The 21,445-nt window shown below is 45.3% G+C and overlaps 1 protein-coding gene across 1 annotated transcript in view; it reads left to right on the top strand.

Annotated features, from left to right (window-relative positions):
* The first annotated feature begins 14,769 nt into the window (after window positions 1-14,769).
* The window catches only part of LOC123275633 (zinc finger protein 709-like), a 28,532-nt gene continuing 21,856 nt past the window's right edge, over window positions 14,770-21,445 (top strand). Inside the window, 1 exon segment of the mRNA XM_070492097.1 lies at window positions 14,770-14,922. Within this exon segment, the coding sequence (XP_070348198.1) occupies window positions 14,920-14,922 (3 nt within the window). The 5' untranslated portion in view covers window positions 14,770-14,919.

Raw genomic sequence — 21,445 nt, 5'->3', positions numbered from 1 at the left:
TGTGGGTTTGCCTTTATAACTCCCTGCTCCCTGCTTCTACTCAAATTTGAGCTTCGACTCAAATCTGTGCCTCCCAAATGGCAATTCCCAGGGCACCAAATAAACCTCTTGCTTCTCCTGCAGTTCATGCCTTTTATTAATTGACGTCACCAATGTCCTGGGAGCATAACTTGCTTGACTAATTCATCCTGCAAAATTTTCTCCTTTTAGAAATAATTTGTGATGCTGCTCTTTCATATTTGTCCTGAGTTTTGGAAGCCTCCTCCCAGCAGTGTAAGTCCCTGGTTCTTTCCAGAAAACATATTCAGTGTGCAGTGTAGGGTGTATGTTCCCTAAATACGCAAATCCACTCCTATTTGCCTTTCATCTCATGCTCCACTTTGTCGAGTGTCCTCTGATTTGATCTTATCACAATGTGCCAACCAAGATAGTTATTTGGAAAGTAAGTAAGAGGTTTGTGTTGATGGCTCTCTTGACCTCATCTACAGGTGAAATCTCTGTGCTAGGACCCTCCAGGTGTTTGGGGACAGTAGGAAGCCTCTCTGAGTGACAGTCTCATTTTAGGAGCTGAGGGCACAGTGCAGTGGACAGGCAGCAGCCAGAGGTCCTCCTGATTGTCTCCTGGCACCTCAGGAACTTCTTATATTACAGCCGCCTCATGCGCTGGAACATGGGCAGTTGGCAGCCAAGTCTTGTCAGCTCACCACTCCCAATGTCTCGCCTCAGTTGCACGTGCAGGGCCTGAGACAATAGTGTCCCAACGTTTCCAACAGTCCCACCCAGCGCTTGTTAACCCTCAGCAGCAGGTACTGGGGGCGGGGTTCCCGGTGTTGCATGCTGTTCTTCCTGGGCAGCCCTGTCAGTGGAGCTGAGTGACAAGGTGCCAGGTGCTCTCGGGGTGGTGGTCTGGGAGGGAGTCTCCCCCAACATGAGCTGGGGGAGCTGGGGATGGATTGTTCTTGGTCCAAGTGCCAGACTCTCATGTTTCTTACAAAACTCCATAGATTTTCTTGAGTAAATGTTCTTCATTTGCTGTTTGCCTTTGGGACCATTTCCAGTGGCTTGAAATGCTTGTTATTAAGTAATTTTTACCAGTTTCCCTCAGGAGTGCTTCAGCGTAGCTTCTGTCACAGTCACGCCACCCTGATGCATTTAGGATGAAGCCCATTCCAGGAAATACTCACCAGTTTACAGTAGGAAGGAAGCAGAAGCTCTAACATCACTTGTGAACAAAATTGAGAGAGAAATTTGTATGCTTTGCAAAAAGGCATCAAACGCTTCATAAAAATTACTGTTTGGAGGATTATACAATGGGAAATGGCTTCCCACCTAAAATGAATCAATCACTTGGCATATATTTATTGAAAATAAAGTCTGGTGTTAGAGTTTCTCAGGAAAACAACCAACATGATCTGTTATGTGCATGTGTGCTTATGTATATATGTCTGTTTTCTTTTTATTTAAGAAAGTGACTCGGGGCACCCAAGTGCCGAGCGGTTAAGTTTGAGAGCTGCATGTTGGTGGTCCAGGGTTTCACCGGTTCGGATCCTGGGCACGGACATGGCACCACTCATCAGGCCATGCTGAGGTGGCATGCCACATGCTACAATGAGAAGGACCCGCAACTGAAAAATATACAAGTGTGTACCGGGGGAGCTTTGGGGAGAAAATGAAAAATAAAATCTTTAAAAAAAAAGAAAGTGACTCATGTGGTTATGGAGACAGGGTCAAGTTAAAAATCTGCAGTCTGGCTGAGCCGGCTGGAAACCCAGGGGAAGAACTGTAGTTCAAGTCCCAGGCCGTCGAGGGGCAGAGTTTCTACTTGTTCAGGGCAAGTCTGTCTTTTCTTTTAGTTATGCTTTTTGGTGAGGAAGATGGGCCCTGAGCTAACATCTCTTGCCAATCTTCCTGGTTTTTTCCTCCCCAAAGTCTCAGTACATAGTAGTATATCTAGTTGTAAGTCATTCTAGTTCTTCTGTGTGGGACGCTGCCACAGCATGGCCTGATGAGTGGTGTGTCGGTCCGTGCCCAGAATCCAAACCGATGAACCCTGGACTGCCAAAGCACAATGTGGGATCTTAACCTCTCAGCCAGGGGGCCACCACAAAGTATGTCTTTGTTCTATTTAGAACTGCAGTCGGGTGGCTGGCCAGTTGACGCAGCGGTGAAGTTTGCACTTTTGGCTTCTTGGTGGCCGGGGGTCCGCCACTTCGGATCCCGGGTGTGGACATGGCACCACTTGGCATACCATGCTGTGTTAGGCGTCCCACATATCAAGTAGAGGAAGATGGGCATGGGTTAGCTCAGGGCCAGTCTTCCTTGGCAAAAAGAGGAGGATTGGCGGCAGATGTTAGCTGAGGGCTGATCTTCCTCAAAAAAGAAAAACAAAAAAAGAGAGAATTAGTTGGCTGGCAGGAGGCTTACAAGGCTCAGAAGAAATATTACCCAGTGACTTTAGAAAATATTTCTATAAGGGAGCCAGACTTTTATTGACTTGATTGTTAGAGCAATTTATGCACCCCAGGGCATTGGTGAAAACAATAGAGAAATCAGCCAGCAGTTAGTGCAGTTTACCCACTGGCTGTGGTTCCTGAAGGAGAATGAGGGCCCTCCCAATATCGCTGGCCCAGGAGGGCAGGCTTTCCCCAAGCCATATCCCCTTCGAGGAGCTGTGTCAGAGGTTCCCCTCTGTTGGGGACATAGACTGAAATCCAGCCAGTCACTGAACAAATAAATAAGCCATTTCCAGTAAAACCCTCCAGAAGGAAGGGGACCAGTTCCTGGAGTTACTACACTACATTACCTAAAATGTCTGATTTGCAACAAAATTTCAAGACATGCAAACATATAGGGGGAAAAACAGTAGTTGACAAAATGACAGATTTCTCACAAGGAAACCCCAGTCAAATTAACTGCTGACATCTCAACAGAAAAAAAAAGAGGTCAGAAGGCAGAGGGGTAATATATTCAAAGTGCACAGGGAAAAAACCTCTCAGCCAGCAGTCCTGTATTTATCAAAACTAGCTTGTAAAAAGGAAGGTGAAATAAGGAATCTCCCAGATCAAAAAAACTGAGAGGTTATGTTGAGAGCCAACTTGCATGCAAGAATTACTGGAGGAGCTCTTCAGGCTGAAGGCAAGTGGCCCCAGGAGGTAATTCAAATCATTATAAAAAACTAAAACACCAGTATAAGTGATTATGTAAGTATGAAAGACAGAATCAGTCCCTATTTCCTCCTTTCTTCACTTAACTGATAACAAAGAACTTGTATAAAATACTATGTATGCAAAGTGCTGTTGGGACTGTACTACGTAGAAAGGTTCTCTATGTGTAATATGTTTGCCATTAAGTGCAGAAATAACACGATGGGAGCAGAGCTGTATTGAGCTAAGAAAATGACTACAGAGGGTAAAGAAATGTGTGACAATGTATTATTGAGTTACATCATTAATGGATATAATCTGCATAAAAATACCACAAAAATGGCAAAAGGGAATAGAGCTATGTCTGAGTAATGTTTCCATGTATCACTGGAATCAAGGGAGCATAAAGCTGAACCTCATTCTTATAGGTTAAGAAGTTATGTTATGGGCCAACCCGGTGGGCCAGCTGTTAAGTTCACACATTCCACTTCGGCGGCCTGGGGTTCGCCAGTTTGGATCCAGTGTGCGGACATGGCACTGCTTGCAAGTGATGCTGTGGCAGGCATCCCAAGTATAAAGTAGAGGAAGATGGGCACGGATGTTAGCTCAGAGCCAGTCTTCCTCAGCAAAAAAAAACAAAAAAACAAAAAAACAAGTGAAAACTGTCTTTGGAACACTTGCACACTGTTGCTGGGCATAGAAAATCATATTCGGTCATGAAAAACAACATGGCAGTTCCTCAAAAAAGTACAAATTGAGTTACCAATAGAACTGATCAACCAGTTCTATTTCTGGGTATGTACCCAAAAGACTTGAAAGTAGAGACTCAAACATATATGTCCCCTCATGTTCACATTAGCATCATCTACAATAGTCGAAAAGTGGAAGTAACCCAAGTGTCCTTCAACAGTTGAGCGGATCAAAATTCTGCCAGTGGCTTTTAATAGCTCCACTGTCCACACAGTGCCCATGATTTTCCCTAAAGACTAAGGCCTAGGCATCATGGGGTCTACTGTGAAGAGAAAAACAACTATTTTGAGTTACTACCTGGGAATTTCAAAGTCTGAAAACACTGCTCACCCCCAGAATCTGGACCTTGAGTATTTAATGGCCAGGCCAGTGCCCCAAGGTTAGGATATTGGTGACCATTTGGACAGGGGTGGTGACTTTTTTGTTTTTTGAGGAATATTAACCCTGAACTAACTGCTGCAAATCCTCCTGTTTTGCTGAGGAAGGCAGGCCCTGAGCTAACATCCATGCCCATCTTCCTCTACTTTATATGTGGGACACCTACCACAGCATGGCTTGCCAAGCGGTGTCATGTCTGCACCCGGGATACGAGCCAGCAAACTCCAGGCCGCTGAAGCCGAACATGTGCACTTAACCGCTGTGCCCCCAGACCGGCCTCTGTGTTGGTGACTGTTAACCATTTATGCCATTGATCCCATTTTAGAGGGTTTGAATTCCCCAGCTAGTATCCATACCTTGTGACATTTGCATACCTGTATTAAAAATATATAGGCATCTCTTATAATCTAATAATAAAAAGTCAAATAACTCAATTTAAAAATGACAAAGTTGTGCATACACATTTTTCCAAGAGAGATAGACAAATGGCCAAGAGCATTTGAAAAACTACTGCACATCATTAGTCATCAAGGAAAGGCAAATCAAGACCTCAGTGAGATACCGCTTCACAATCACTAGGATGGCTAGAATCAAAAAATGAGGCAATATCAGATCTCGTCAAATATACATAGAGAAATTTCAACCCTCATACATGGGAGGTTCAAATATGAAATGGTGCAGCCACTGTGGAAAACAGCCTGAGGGTTCCTTAAAAAATTAAACCTTAGAATCACCATACAATGCATCAATTCCTTTCCTAAGTATGTGCCCAAGAAAAATGAAAACACACGTTGGAACAAAATGTGTACGTGGGGTCCGGCCCCTTGGCCGAGTGGTTAAGTTCGTGTGCTCTGCTTTGGCGGCCCAGGGTTTTGCAAGTTTGAATCCTGGGTGCCGCCATGGCACCGCTCATCAAGCCATGCTGAGGCGGCATCCCACATGCCACAACTAGAAGGACCCACAACTAAAAGATACACAACTATCTACCGGGGTGCTTTTGGGAGAAAAAGGAAAAATAAAATCTTAAAATAAAAAAATTAAAAACAAACAAAAAAACTTGTATATGAATTTTGTAGTAATGTTCTTTCTAGTAGCCAAAAGGTGGAAACCACACAAATATCCATGAATGGATGCATGTGATGCGGGATCGGTGAGCCGAGGAGTCGAAAGAAAGATTTCTTAGACTCTCAAGATCTGGCAGTAGTGCTCTTTTATTTAGAGAATAGTGTGGAATAGCATGGGGACAGGACCCATGGGCAGTCAGAGCTTCTGCTGCCGCCGCTTCTCCTGCCCCCGCTGGCATGGGGACAGGGCCCATGGGCAGGCAGAGCAGCTGCTGCTGCCCCGCTGGCATTGGGACAGGACCCATGGGCAGGCAGAGCTGGTGCGTGGGGACAGGACCCACAGGCGGTCAGAGCTCCTGCTGCTGCCCCGAGTTGAGGGTTAGGGCTAATTTTATAAGGCATGGGTACGTGACTTATTTTTACTGGAGAAAAGAAAAGATGATGTAAAAAGTCATTAAATGATTTCAGTGCAGATGGGGTCTGGTTATTGTGCGGTCATATAACTTTAGATATGAATCTGGCCATATAGATTGGCATGCAGGTGAGGATGACCCGGGCTTCTCTCCCTGGGGCAGTCCTAATTCATACCATAAAAAAAGTCCACTGGGTCATATAGTTTGGCATGTAGGCCAGGTCACCTTGGGCTTCTCTAGCTGAGGCAGCCTTAATCCACATCACATGGATAAACAAGTTTTATCCGTCCACTGGAATATTATTTGGCCATGATAATGAATGACGTACTGATATGTGGTCCAACATGGATGTACCTTGAAAACGTTATGCTAAATTACTGAAGCCAGTGCCAAAGTCAATGTCAGTACACACGCTGAATTATTCCATTCCTAGGAAAGACCCAAAAAGGGACATCTATAGAGACAGAAAGTAGATGAGTGGTTATCTCGGGCTGGGAATTGTAGAAGGAAGAGGAGAAGTTTGGGAATGACAGCTAAAGGGCAGAAGAGTTTCTTTTTGAGGTGAGAAAAATGTTCAAAAATTGACTGTGGTGGGCCAGCCCTGATGGCCTAGTGCTTGCAGTTTGGCACAGTCTGCTTTGGCGACCGGGGTTCGGTTCCTGGGTGTGGAAGGTCACCCCTCGTCTGTCAGTAGCCGTGCTGTGGAGGATCATATGAATCATATGGTGGGTCTATTTTAGTTTTTTGAGGAACCTCCATCCTGTTTTCCATAGTGGCTGCACCACTTACATTCCCACAGACAGTACACAGGGTTCCCGTCACAGCCTCACCAACATGTGTTATTTCACACTTGTAGAGCTTTATTATTTTCTATTGATGTTTTGCATTTTCAGAGGATCTGTTTACTACTTAATTTATTAAATTTATTCCTATTTTATTCTGGATTTTTTGAGAAGATCAGCCCTGGGCTGACTACTGCCAATCTGCCTCTTTTTGCTGAAGAGGCTCACATCCGTGCCCATCTTCCTCTACTTTGTATGTGAGACGCCTGCCACAGCATGGCTTTTGTCAAGCGGTGCCATGTCCGCACCCGGGATCCGAACCAGTGAACCCTGGGCCACCAAGGGGCAGAACGTGTGAACTTAACCGGTATGCCACCGGGCTGGCCTGTATTTTATTCTTTTTGATGCTATTATAAATAGATTGATTTTGTTAATTTCATTATCAGGTTGTTCATGGCAGTGTATAAAATACAATTTATTTTTATATACTGATCTTGCTTCATAGAAACTTGCTGTACTCCATTATCAGTTCTAATAGATTTTTTCGTGGGTTCCTTAGAGTTTTCTATTTAAAAGATAAATCACATGCAAGTGAAGAAAGTTTTACATCTTCCTACCCAGTCTGGATGCTTTTTATTTCCTTTTCTGGCTAAAACTGCCAGTACATTGTCAACTAGAAGTGGAAGGGCAGACATTCTTGTTTTCTTCCTCATTTTTTGGTGAAAATAATCAGCCTTTCCCCTTTAAATATAACATTAGCTGTGGGTGTCCCATACTTCCTCATCATCAGGGCAGGAAATTTCCTTCAAATTCCGGTTTCCTGAGTGTTTCTATTGTGAAAGGATGTCTAATATTGTCAAGTATTTCCTCTGAGTCTATTGAGCTGATCAGGCCACTTCTGCTTTTCACTCTATTAATGTGACGTGTTACGTTAATAGATTTTGAGCGGTTAACCCGACCCTGCATCCCCAGAATGAATTCCACTTGTTCATGGTGTATAAATCTTTTAAGTTGTTGCTGGATTAGGTACTAGGGTTAGTTGACGTTTTTCTGGATCCATATTCACAAAGCAAATAGGTCTGTAGTTTTTTGGGATCCTTTTGTCTGATTTTGGTATCATGATAACACTGGCCCCAAAATGAGTTGGAAGTGTTGTGTTGATTCTGTTTTGGGGGAGACTTTGTGAAGAGTCCCTGTTAAGCCTTGATTGGATGTTTTGGAGGATTCTGCTGTGACACCCTCTGGGCCTGGGCTTGTCTTTATGGGTAGTTTTTTGCTTACTAATTCAACCACTTGTTCTAATTCTAATCAGATTTCCTTTTTGAGTCACTTTTGGTAGCTTGTGTATTTCTAGGAATTTGTGCATTTCATCTAAGTAATCTAATTTGCATGCAATTGTTAATTCCTTTCTAATGCTTTTGATTTCTGTAATCTCAGTAGTGATATCCCCTCATTCATTCTGCTTCTAGGGATCTGAGTCTACTCTCCTTTTCCCTACATCAATCCAGCTATTGTCTGCTAGTTTTCTATTGTCAATCCTGTTGGGGTTTCATTGATTTTCTGTATGGGTTTTCTATTCTCTGTTTGCTTAATTTCTGTTCTACGTTTTATTTCCTTTTCTCAATACGTTTGGTTTGGTTTCTCATCCTCTTGGATTTGAATTAGCTAACAGGTCTGGTCATTGATTTGGGATCTTTCTTCTTTGTTAGTTTAGGCATTTGTGGGTATAATTTTTATCTACATAGTGTTTTCAATGTAGCCTGTAAAAATTTGCTATATCGTGTCCTTTGTTTCATTCATTAAAAATGTTTTCTAATTCACTTCTTGAGTTCTTTGACCCATTGGTTATTTAGGAGTGTGTTGTTTAATTGGCTCAAATTTGGCTTTTTCCCCAAATTTTCCCAAGATACTGATTTCTATTTTCATTCCATTGTGGTCAGAGATCTTAGTTTGTATTTTAAAATAGAAATTTCCTAGCATTTAAAATTTATGAGGTTTTTTAATGGTGAAGTTTACTCTATGCTAGAGAAAGGCCCATGTGTAGTTGAGAAGCATGCGTATTCTATTGTGTAAGGAGTTGCACACCAGATGCCACAGACCTCGTTCACATGGGCCAGTAGTGATTCCAAACTTGGAAAACAGGTACAATTACCAGCCCAAGCTCTTTAACTTCATGACAGTCTAAACTCACTCTCCAGAGTTTTGTAACAGCAAACATGCAAATTAAAGAAGAAGGGGGTAAAAGATGCCCCCATGTATCTCAGGTTTTTGAGGATAGACCTTGTCTCTTCCATTCCTCCACAGATAAGGTGTTACTTGCGGGCTGCTGTCTTTGTTGGGGAACAGACCAAGAAGCACGCAGTTGGCCTTTCTCACCAGAACAGGCCTCACTAAAAGGGTTAGGAAATCCACATATGTATTTTGCACATAAATAAGTACAACTATTTTCATTTTATATCTTGGGCCTAATGAGCTAATCTATAACTTTATGAAGCATTTAATAATTTATAATTTTATAAGGTTTATGACTGGTCTTTGAACATCTGTATTGGAACATTTATATCTTGTTTTTGATTATTAAGACCTATTTCAACTGCTATTAGTATGATCTTTCTCTCTATATTATTATTGAAAACATTTTCCCAGCTGGTGTTTCTCTCTATATATTTTTTAAAGATCTTTCTTTTTAACAATTATTTTTTTTAAAGATTTCATTTTTCTTTTTCTCCCCAAAGCCCCCGGTACTTAGTTGTGTATGTTTTAGTTGTGGGTCCTTCTAGTTGTGGCATGTGGGATGCTGCCTCAGCATAGCTCGATGAGAGGTGCCATGTCTGCGCCCAGGATTCGAACTGGGGAAACCCTTGTCTGCCAAAGCAGAGGGCGTGAACTCAACCACTCGGTCACGAGGCCGGCCCCCTCTATTGTCTTTTATTATTAGCAATGCTACGTTTACATTTTTTAGTTTTTCAAATCTATTCAAATTTCATCTACATTTTTCTTGGAGTGTCATGACTTTCACTGCTTAAGTATACAGAAATACTTTCTCATGTTTACTTTCAGTATTTTCGTTTTATGTTTTTTACTGTTTAACTCTTTACCCCATATAGAATTGTTCTGCGTGAAGGAGACAGGAGAGTTCTAGACTGCCAGGATTCACAGTCTCTTTTGTTCCATCCTTGTGTCTGTTTGTAGAGCATCAGGGGCTCATCTGCCCAGTCCACAGTTTCTCAACGTTGACACTACTTCGATGTTGACAAGACAGTACTCTGTTGAGGTGACTGTTCTGTGAATCGCAGGGTCCCTAGATGTCTGTGGCAGTGCTCCCCACCTGCCACAGTCATGACAGCCCAAAATGCCTCCAGATGCAGCCAAATGTTCCCTGAGAGGCAAAATCACCCCTCTGACAACCAACTGGTCAGTTCTTATGGTGGCAACAGAACATTAAATTATGACAACTCATTAACTTTTGGAATTGGTGCATCTGGTGAAACTTGTTCTTCATCATTCTTTATTCGCAGTATTTTCCTGGATACCCTTTGGACTTATTTTCAGAGATATACTTTAGGATTATTGTATTTTGAGACAGAAAAACAGATCCTAATGCAGATTTGAATGGAACTGTCTTTAAAATGTTGGTGTGTGTAGAGGGAGCTGCATCTTTGACTTGAGGAGTCCTCCATGCACCAAAGTTGATTATGTTTCCATGGAGGGGATGCCTCTGTCCCCCCTCCAGGACGTAGGCTTGTCTGCACGTAGCTCTCACACATGGCGTTGGCCCTAAACCTCCACATTTCATATATATGATGCAGGACATGTGATTGTAATGAAATCCTCTGTGTTGTTATATATTATGTGTGTATTTACACAATGTTCAGCAAATTGACTCCTTCATTAGGTGTAGTAATTTTTGACTTATTTTATCTTTAGCTTGTCAAATAAACAGTGTTCTCATCTCCAATAACAATATTTGCTTCGTCCGTCTTATTCATCAGATGGATCACTGTGTTTTCTGAGGTGAAGTTATAGAGGAAATTGATGATGAACACTTGGAGTGAGAAGAAACATCTTTGGTTCTTGTTTGGATTGGCTCGCCCTTTCGATGGGCTGCCTCTCACACAGCAGTTCCTCTTCATGCTCTGCTCCCAAACATCTTCTATGAGTACTAAGCTGGCCTGGTTGTCATTGTGCCTGGGGGTGACCACGGGATTTTAGCACGAAAAGGTCACTAGAACTACTGTGGCACCCTCTTCAGATTTCAACCAAGGGCAAGGACAATCAGTTCCATAGTGGGGATTTGAATAAGGCCTGTGGGGAAGAACAGAGTTATTTGTGATTCACACAGAGGAATCAGTCCTAGTCAAGGAGCCACTTGTCCTAATTTCATAATAAGAGGTGAAGTGTGCTTGGTGGCAAAGCTTGGTCTGAGTCAGGCAGCCTGGAGATGAATCCGAGCCCCCTCCTGACTGCCTGTGTAAAGTCACACCCATCACTCAGCTCCCCTAACTCTCTGTTTCCTCTCTTATCAAACAGGATCATATTAATGCTTCCCTGTTAGAAGTCTGTGCAGATGAAAAGCAATGAGCCAGTCCCCCTAAGGTGCTGAGTGCCGTGCCTCACACTCAGTAAGCCTCCCCAACGTGCCTTATTATTAGTGTCAGCACTCCTGTTAGTATTCTCACTGTCATTGTCATCACCATCTTGATAACAACTTAGAAAGCAGAATTTCTCTCCATGGAATTAACATTTTACACTGCAGATGACCCACTGGTTCCTTGACATGTGAGGTTGCAACTGGCCTGTAAGACTATGAAGAACTCATGTATTGAGCAGAGTCCTGTGATGACTATTCTGATTTCCTCTATGGATAGTTACTATCCCATATTTTGAAATCTTCAATATATAAATGCTGTGACAATTAGTTTTTGGTAATTCAGGCCTTCCTCACCAGATAGAACAATTTGGTTAATCCTTCTTCCCACTGCTACCTCCAACACCATGCCAATATTTCACCCAGACCCTGAAGAAAAAACAGTTTTAAAAGTGGAAACATCTGTCTTGAGGTCGTGCCGTTTAAAGGTACTTCATCATTCCCAGCACAAAGAGAAACAGTTGTGCTCTCATTGTCATTCAGAGCTAAGATCTTGTTGGATGGCCACCTCGGGAGCTCTCCAGGTGACATCTGAAACTGGCTCCCATGCATGGGGGGCAAAGAGAGAGCAAAGAGAGAAGCAGCTCACTCCAGATTGGCAGATGGCCGTTTGAATAAACAAGGGAACATGTATATGAGCTTGAGTTAGGCGAGGCAAAATGAGCAGATGTCTGCACCTGCCCACCAGAATTGTAAAAGTTTCTATAGAGGCTTTGATGGGGCTCAGTAACGTCTACCGTCCAGATGATCTCAACAGCACATTCTTCTCTTCAGGCTGCGTCATTGAAATGTCTCAGGAACATTGGGAGGAGTGTAGATTCCAAGGACAGGGGAGTAAGAAGCCTCTGACTTACCGAGTCCATCTGGAGTGTCAACCAGTGGTCACATCCTCTCAGTGACCTCCTCCAACAGAGCAGCTTCTGGAATCTTGGGCAGTTCATTCCACTGGGGCCATTTTTCAAGGTCATGGGAAAAATATTTCTCCATACCTACAAAGAACTCCCTGTGCTGCTTCAGTGGAGCTCTTTGTTTGCTGAGAAGACCACCTTGTGGTCATGGGCTTCCCTCAGTGCAGCTGGATGCACCAGCGCTCTAAGTACATTTTGCCCTCATGTTTGCCACGATGGAGACTAACAGGAAGAACGTGCAATTACCAAACACAGCCTTCAGGTATCACATCTCTCGTGCTGAGCACAGTGAGTAAAGGACCTTTGAGAGCACCTGGAGGTGACCTCAAGACAGAGCCAGGCTGTCCTTAATGTTACCTGTGAGAAGCAGAACAGTTTATGGGTTCATGAGTGCGGGAAGCACATCCTAAGTTTCTGTGCAGATGGGGCCACTACTGGAGCTGTGCAATTCCCACACTGCAATGAAAATATGGTGGGGAGGGCAGTGATGAAATGTAGTTTCCTCGGCACCATGTTTCTGACAGTCTGAGAGCAGAGCCAGACTCATGCATCTTCCCAGGTGAATGCCCATTCTTAGGATGGTGTGTCCTTTGTTTGAGGTAGAGATGAGGAGTTGGGAGTTAAAACAAACAACAGAGGCATTCCTGAGTTAGGAAGTCAGAGTGATTTCCTGGAAACCTCCTTCTAGACTATCATTTTCCAGATAGTTCATAAAGGGAAGGTGAGTAACATAAGATGATGGAAATATCTTCTGCATCTCTCAGTGCTTGATGCTGAATATCCACAGAATTTCTCTTCCTACATTGGATGGTGACTGTTCGATGATGCTACTGCCCAGCTGTGCTCCCCTTGGTATGATGAACCCTGGAGGTAAACTGGGCCCTGCTTTTCTCTCTTCATTGAGATCACTGTGGTTCTTAGGCCTGGCCCCTCAGCATTCTTCCAGGAATGCTTCTCTGTCCCTGAGTGTGATGGAGTTATGGTTACACTTTGGGTGGACTTGAGAGGGCTGTTTGTCTCAGATGACATCAAAGGTGAGCACTTCCTCAAGGAATTGGGAGAGGAAATGAGCAGAGATGGTATCTGTGCAGACTAAATGGAAAGTATGCCTGTCCACGTGTCCTCAACACTGCTGGAATGAACGGCACTGTGTAGTATCATAATGGAATGATCATTTTGATGAAACTCAGTTTTCCGATGTCTCATTATATTTGGATTAAATGGTGTAACCACAAGGAACAGGTGGGTCATGACCACAGAGAGTGATTTAACCATTGGTAAGAAAGAGTCTCTGCTTACATTTTTTATAAGATACAAATATTTTAATGTTAGAAACATTTTCTAAGCGTAACTATTCTGAACACCCAGAAGTCAATTTTCTTCTAAAATGATGTTGTTTTTTTCTCCCACTGCGCTTATTCTGAATCTCACTGAAGCAATGGAAGAATGCCCACCTACTGCATCCTTGGTACTGTAACTGAACTCAATGGGTTCACCTCTTAGTCAGAGCAGAGCTGAAAATACAAGCAAAGCAGAAGTAGGTGAAGAAAGTTTTATTTCTTGCAGAAGCAACAGGGAACACCAGGGCTCTCTCCCAAAGCAGAGTCTCCCCCAACAAGGATTTGAGGGGTCCTTTTATTGTGAGATCATAGTACAGTTCATGGAAGAGGCAGGACATCAGGGTTTATTGCCTACTGTCACGTTCCTTTAAGTCTCATTGGTAGAAGGGACACATGCTACTACATACAAAGTATGATCCAGAAATGGCTCCCTGGTCCCTCCCAGAGGAGGAGAATTGAAAACATTAATGAGTTAATAACGGGGAAAGTTCACTTCAGAGCAGATCGAGGCGGATAGAAGTGGCTTCGGCCAGTTGCTTGTGGGAACCCTCTGTGTTCAGGCTCTTTCTGTAACCTTCCATCTGCAGACACTCAACAGACAATGTTAGTTTGTTTTTTTTTTAAATTTTTTTTTATTGAGTTATTGATAGGTTACAATGTTGTGAAATTTCAATTGTACATTAATGTTTGTCAGTCATGTTGTAGGAGCACCACTTCACCCTTTGTGCCCACCCCCCACCCCACCTTTCCCCTGGTATCCACTAAACTGTTCTTGGTCCATAGTTTTAAATTCCTCATATGAGTGGAGTCATACACAGATTATCTTTCTCTTGCTGGCTTATTTCACTTAACATAATTCTCTGAAGGTCCATCCATGTTATTGCAAATGGAATGATTTTGTTCTGTTTTGCAGCTGAGTAGTATTCCATTGTATATATGTACCACATCTTCTTTATCCATTCCTCAACAGGCAATGTTAGTTTTTAACAGATCCTCTGTACCCCTTTCTTGGCCTAGTTCTCTGCTCATCCTATCTGTCTGTGTACCTATTTGGCAAAACTATGTCAGACTCCAGTTGTCAACAAACATCAAAATGGAGAGAGACTAATCATTGCATATAGTGAGGGGACCTCCAGTTGTGTGTGTTTGTAAAGAAGGATCACAGTCCCACGAGTCCCCTCCCAGCACTACCTTTCAATGCAAATGTCCCCGCAGCGGACGAATTCTGTCTGGCATTCTGCTCAGACACCTCAACTCAAGGGCTGTCACTCAAGTGAGCGAGTCTTTTGTACTGTCCAATCAGAGGCGGCGCCGGGGCTGGTGGGTGGGGCAAAGCTCCCCGTCCGCCCGGAAGTTCCTGCTCCGGCCGCGCTGGGGACCCCGTCTCCTTCGGTTAAGGGCTCCTCGTGGCTCGGCCCCCTGTGGTGTCGAGTTGTGACCCTTAGCGACCGCAGTGTCCTAGGAAGGACTCTGGGGACCCGGGAGCCTTAGAAATGGTGAGAGTTCAGCCCCGGGGGTAGGACGCGGGAGGAGGGGCTGGTGGGAAGTGGCGGGGGTGGCCCGGCCTCCCCCGTCCCCTCCGGGGTCTGCGGCCCCGAGTCCGCGTGGCGCCGCTCGGCCCTCAGGCCTCTCCGGCCGCAGCGTGGGGGCGGGGCCGGCAGCCGGGCCCCGGGCGTCCTGTGGTCCCTGCGCGCGGCGACTTGGGCCGGAGCGTCTCTGGGCCGCTGTGCGGCCGCAGCCCCGCGTGTCCCAGACGGGGCGGGGCCCGCGGGAGGGCCCGCAGGGCAGTCGGGCCTCGGTCTCCGGGGTCCGTGCGCGGAGGGGCTGTGGGGTTCCGAGGGCCTGTTGTCTGCCCAGGGGTCACCCGTTTTCTTCTCAATTTTCCGTACATTTGAGGAGCAGAGTCTAAAATCCCTGACCCTGTCCTGCGCGTCCAGGTCTTCCCAGGGCTGGGAACAAATGCCTGAATTTCCAGTGTCTCGCCGAATTCCCATATGCCAACTTCCTGCCTTCGATTCACAGCATTATCATCAAGTATTTGTCCTTGTTGGAATTGAAACAGATTGAATGTTTTAATTGCTTATCGTTTTCTCACAGTCCGTGGATTCCTGTTTTAAAAAGATGTGTGTGTGGATATTTTCCGTGAGTGAAAAGCAGCCTCTCACCGCCTGGAACTACGTTGTATGAAATCCTCGTGCGTCTCCCCAGTATCTTCCTGGGCGCAGACATCCTCTGGGCAGTCCTCTGGGGGCAGGTTCCTCTTCAGAAAATACCCGGGATGATCTGTCCTGTCAGCACTGTCCCCACCTGCGTTAGTCACCTTTAGAAAGGTTTATTCACTTTATTTTAGTCTCAGTTTTTCAATGAGGAAAAATTTATTTAATCAACACGAAACACAATGTACAGGATTTCCAAAGAGGCACGAAAGAGGTGAATGTCAGAAAAACTAAAGTATTCCAGTTTTACGTGGCCTGGGCTGAATTCTTGTTTTCCTTTTTTCCTCCCATCGTGGGTCGTAATATTCTGAGGTCTGTTCTTTTATTTTGGGTGAGTTCAAATGGATTTCCACAGCTTAGACTTGCAGACCTGAATTGTTCAGGTAGGATTCATAGTTTATAATATTTCCTGTCTTGGAAATAATCTGATATTATCATTGTTTTTCCAGAATGCAGTATATTCTTGTGTGGTTTCTTGTTGATTTAGCAAATTGCTATACCATTTTCTTCCCTCATTTCCACCTAACGACTGGTTTGAGTGTGTTGGCTGGATTGTTCAAACACTGGGTTTGTGTATTTAAAATATCAGTGATGGTGCAGAAAACTCCAGTGGGGGCAGAGGCCTGAGGGCCGTGAGTCTAAGCTAAGGCCCCCCTGGGCCTGCAGAGGGAAGGCCTTGAAGGCCCAGTTGCTCTTCCTGGGGAGCCTCCCCCTGCAGCTGTCCTGCTCACACACCGATGGAAGGAGCCTTTATCCTGAGAGGAGCTGCAGAGCCCTGGAAAGCTGGGTGTGCACGTGCTCATGGGGTGGGGAGTGATGCCTGTCTGAGGTTGTAGCTGTGGTTCCCTTGGGCCTGTTTCTAGACATAATTGGAGTTTTGCTTGCATAGTGTGGGTGCACGCAGGGAGTAATTTGTTTACATGGAGAAAGTCTGTCAGAGTCAAGAGCTATGTGTCCTGGATTAGGGCCCATTAATCTGGGGGTCCATTTGGGTCAGAACCTTAAACTGGATCTAGCTGAGTTTCCTCACTGTGAGAATGGAGCCTAAGAGAGGGAGCATGTGCACTGTTCCCTGGGGAGAGGAGGGTGTGTGGGGCTCCCAGAGCTCAGGTGCCCTCCCCTCCTTCTCTGGGGACTGACCCCCTCCAGGGCTTTGTCTCCACCAGGAGAGTCAGGAACGTGGGACCTCTGACTGTGGCTTTCCTTCTGTCCTGTGGGAAGCAGGCTGCTCATCTGAGCTGGTTGCAGCATTTGTTTCTTCCCTTTGGATTCCTTTATCGGTGGACTAGTGCAGCCCTTTGGCTCTCGTTTCCCTTGGCAGTTTGGGCCCTGAGACTGTAAGTTGATTGAGGAATTTGATGTGAGGAAAGCAAGAAAATTTTTTCATTTTTAGGTTGGTTTTTTCTATGTGCATGTCTCTAGAGAACATAGAAATTTAAAAGGCTAAAGCAATTGAAATTCTGTTTTATTCCATGTGAGGAAAACTTCTGAAATGTTATGTAAATCTTTGAAAATCTAAAACAGTTAAGGGTTTAAACTCAAACTATGATTGCCGTATAATAGGCCGTTATTCTTGAAAATAGGCGAGTGTGAGCTATAGAGGAAGGACAAACTAGGATGCCACAGGTCCTTTTACTTAGAGATTTCAAAATTTAATATTGTATGATTTACGCTTTTCTCAAAGTTAGTCTTTAAAGGAATTAAATCTTAGAATAGCGTCCTATGTACACGAGTTAAAATTAAAGGATATAAATTTGTTTATTTGAAATAAATCTGTAAGATAGCAAAGATACAACCTATCCTGGTCCCCTCCAGCACTGTTACTCCGGTCACCCCAAATACACAGTTTTGATCATTTTTCAGCCCTGTTAGTGTTTCTTTATATAAATCAGTCGAGAATGCATATTTTTCTTACCCACTTTGTCCTTGTAGTGTGCAGTCGGACTCCACATTTTTGGGTGACTTCTCACAGCTTAAGCCCCACCCACCCTCCTCCCCTTGTGCCCCCACCTGGACAAGCTGAGGAGGAAGCCTGGGTGCTCTCTTCCCTGGAGCAGGCAGGAGATTCCCACCAGGCCAGCCTCTGCCTGTGTGCAGAGCTCTTGCCCCAGCCCCACCCCCACCCCCAGGGCCAGTGAACCTCCAGGCCAGGCTCCATTCCTTGCTTTCTGAGCCCTGTGAGAGCTGCTTGAGAGGCCGGCCCTGCCCTCCCCTCAGACCTCTGTGATGTGAGTCCTAAGGCTTGTCCTACCCTCTGTGTGTGTGTGCCACCCTGGCCTGAGTCTCACCAAGGGAACCACCCTTCTGCAGGTGACCATAATAGTTGGCTCCCTGAGCCGCATGTGCAGACATGACCCCACCTGTGGGTCTGTCTTCTCTTGCTCTGACTTTGCTCCCCTGCTCTGCTGCCTGGCGGCGACATGGGCTATTGTCTCCTGCTTGCTGGGGACAGTCTTGTGCCACAAGAACAGCTTTATTTCCTGCTTCCTAATGTTTGTCCCTTTTATTTCCTTTTTGTGTCTAATTGCCTTAACTCAGAATTCCAGTACAGCATGACTCGGAGTGTTGGGAGGGGACGTCCTTGTCTTCTTGATGTTACCAGACAGCATCTAGTTCCTTGAGTGTGGTCCACTATGATTAAACGAGAGTCCAGTAGATGTGGAGGTCGGTGTGGGCAGAGAGGAAGCATTCCTAGTCTGATGTTTTGCTCTCATTCTCTAGTGAGCCTGTGTCCCTGGGCCTGACCTTCTGTGGTATTGTAAGGGAGATGTTTGGTGTTTGTCCTCAGTTCCTAGTAAAAACCTCTTGATGCCCTTGGATTTCTTGAGTGAGAAGGGTGATGGAGTGTCTTTTGTTTTAATGAGACAACTCTTGGCCAGCTCCTTGGTGGCTTCACATTGGGGGTTGGACACCAGAAACACCAAGCCTTGATTAGATTCTTGGAACTTTCAGCCCCAGCTCCCAGCGTCTGTGGAGAGGAGAGGGGCTGGAGACTGAGCTAATCACCACTGGGCAATGATTGAATAAATTGTGCCTGTGTAATGAAACCTGCATCGGAACCCTTACAGACAGAATTCAGAGGGTTTCTGTGCTGGTGACCACATCAGGTGCTGGGAGGGTGGAGTGTCCAGAGAGGATGTGGAATCTCTGCCACCCCCTCCGCCTCCACTCCACTCAGCCATGTTCACATTTCCAGGAGATGTTATGGACGATGCGGTAAAATGTGGCAGTTTTTGTTCCATTGAACAACAATGGAAATGCAAGCTTGTTCCCTTTTGTTTGTAGTAATTTGTGTTTTCTTAGCAGTGTAGAGATTATGTGATTTGATAATTATTGGTATCTCATTTTCTTCCCTGCCCCCATCCTCCCCCCATGATGCAAATGAAGGAAGTTAGGCCCGTGGGCTCACTCAAATTCGCATACCTCATAACAGTGGAATCTCTTAGTTTGAAGGCATAATATGTGCCCTTGTCCTGGGCAATGTCAAAAGTTTCAAACTCACAGAACACCACAAATTTTGTATAGTTAATGCAATTTTACAAATATGGCATCAGTTTCCTAACAGGACTCATAAGGCAAAATGGTATCCACTTGTGTGACATTCTGGACGAGGGAAATGCATAGGAACCTGAAACAGATCTATTTCTAAGGATGACAGGTTCAGTACAATGGGCAGCATGAGCCTGTTCCTCTGGGGTGAAGGAGTGTCCTCCATCCTGATGGTGGTGTAACTGTACATTCAGGAAAACTCACCACTGCTCTTTGTATGTGAATATACTGAAAACAATTAATAGAAAACAACAGAGATGTTCACATGCTAGGAGAACGTGAAACTCTCCTGAACTTGGCTACGTGTGCAACACTTCCTTCCACCACCTTGGGTTCCTTCTTCGGAAGGAGTGGAAGGACTGGGAAAGAAGGACATAGGCCACTATGGACTGTTGCTGGTACCCAGTCTGAATTAGAAAACTCGCTCTAGGGCTACACCTGCCCTTGTGTCATTCACATAACTGATGAGAAAGTGATGGGGCTCCCGGCCTCCATCTTTCAGTTGACACCAGGTTTCCTGCGTCATAGCCTGGCAATGTGGTGGCGAGAAACGTAAAGCTGGGCCTGACGCAACTCCATGTGGGATCTGCCTGGGCGCATCCTCGTCTAACCCTTGGGCATCGACATCATGTCTTCCCAGAGCAGGTCTTGAGGCCCTTTCCAGCTCTGAATTTTCCCATTTGAAGCCCAATTGGTGTCTCCTTGCTGGGAAACGTGTTTCAATGCAACATGTGCCCCACTCTGGAAGTTTTCTGTTGTGTTGTCCTTAAAATTGAAAAAGTCAGTGGTTTTACCAGGGAAATGTGTTTATTTGGTAATAGCAGAGGAAATAGAATTCAGGACCTGCAAATTATGGTGAGCCATAGGCGGGGAGGGAGGAGAACAAAGGAGCTTGGTTTCACAGAGGACAGGAGGGAGCTGGGAGGGGCTGTTCCCAACAGAAGTCCCTTGAAGGAGGAGGAGAGATCTGGGTACTGACAGTGGCTGAGTGTGGTGGCTTCTCATTGGCTGGGCTGTTGCTGGGCAAGGAGAAATTCTTTGTCCCTCTTGCTGAGGTCTGTAAAGTAAGGGGTTTCCTGTTGGGGAATGGGGGGGACACTTCTTTGGGGTCTGCAATGCATGGCGAGTACTAATGTGTGGGTGTTAACCCTTCAGGTCTCCTGACTCCATTTATTTATTTATTTATTTATTTATTTTTGAGGCAAATTAGCCCTGAGCTGACATCCACTCCAGTCTTCCTCTTTTTGCTGAGGAAACCTGGCCCTGAGCTAACATCCATACCCATCTTCCTCTACTTTATATGTGGGATGCCTGGCACAGCATGGCTTACCAAGTGGTGCATAGGTCTGCAGCCAGGATCTGAACCGGTGAACCCCAGGCTTCCAAAGTGGATTGTGTGAACTTAACCGCTACACCACCAGGCTGGCCCCTTCCTGACTCAGTTGTAAATGGGATTTCCCATATTTATTTTCACATTTGTAATTCTATGTTGACTGGGAGGTGAGGCAATGGCAGAACCCAGAGCCCATGTCCTGAGGCACAGGTCCCTGGAACACAGTACTCCTCACTGTCACATACACATCACCTCTGCACCAACAAGCACAGTTTCACAATAGTCTTGATGACACCAATATTGTCAAAGATTTGTCTTGCCTTGTCCTAGCTCTGGGAGTTCCCCAGGTGCCCAGCTGTACCTAAAGCACTCTCCTTAGATCTCTGGCACATTCATCCCTGCGGTTTCAGTGGCTCATGTGCTGAGCCCACCAGCTCACCTCAGAACCCGCCTCCAGAGTGAGTTTGGAGCCCACCCACCAAGGGCAGTGCTTACTTTTTCTGGATCAGGACTCACCCTGCAGAGTTGGAGCCCTGAGGCCTGCGGGAAATGGTGATCTCAGCCAGACCTCCACAGTCGTGGGTCCCCTCTGTTCATGTGGGTCCTAGAATGCAACTGCCACCATGCCAACGGAAGAGGTGGGAAATTGTGGGGATTTCTGCTTTTCTGAATTGCTCAGGTGCAGGGGACATCCCCCCTTTGTCAGAGGCCACACCCACAGCTTCTTGAAGGGAAGAGGCAGAAATGAGACAAGCCACATGCCCGCATGCTCTTGTAAGAACTTGCAGTACTTTTCTGGGTCCCTAAGCTGATGTCTCTGTGGCTGGGTGACATGGGGTCTGAGGTTCACAGGTGTCCACCTCTCCATCATGGAATGTTCCAGGGTGGGGCAGTCATAAAGGCCTTGGTAAGGATGGCTCA

The sequence above is a fragment of the Equus asinus genome, chromosome 20, assembly GCF_041296235.1.
Source record: "Equus asinus isolate D_3611 breed Donkey chromosome 20, EquAss-T2T_v2, whole genome shotgun sequence".
Lineage (NCBI taxonomy): Eukaryota > Metazoa > Chordata > Mammalia > Perissodactyla > Equidae > Equus > Equus asinus.
This window is presented reverse-complemented; position numbering and strand designations above follow the sequence as displayed.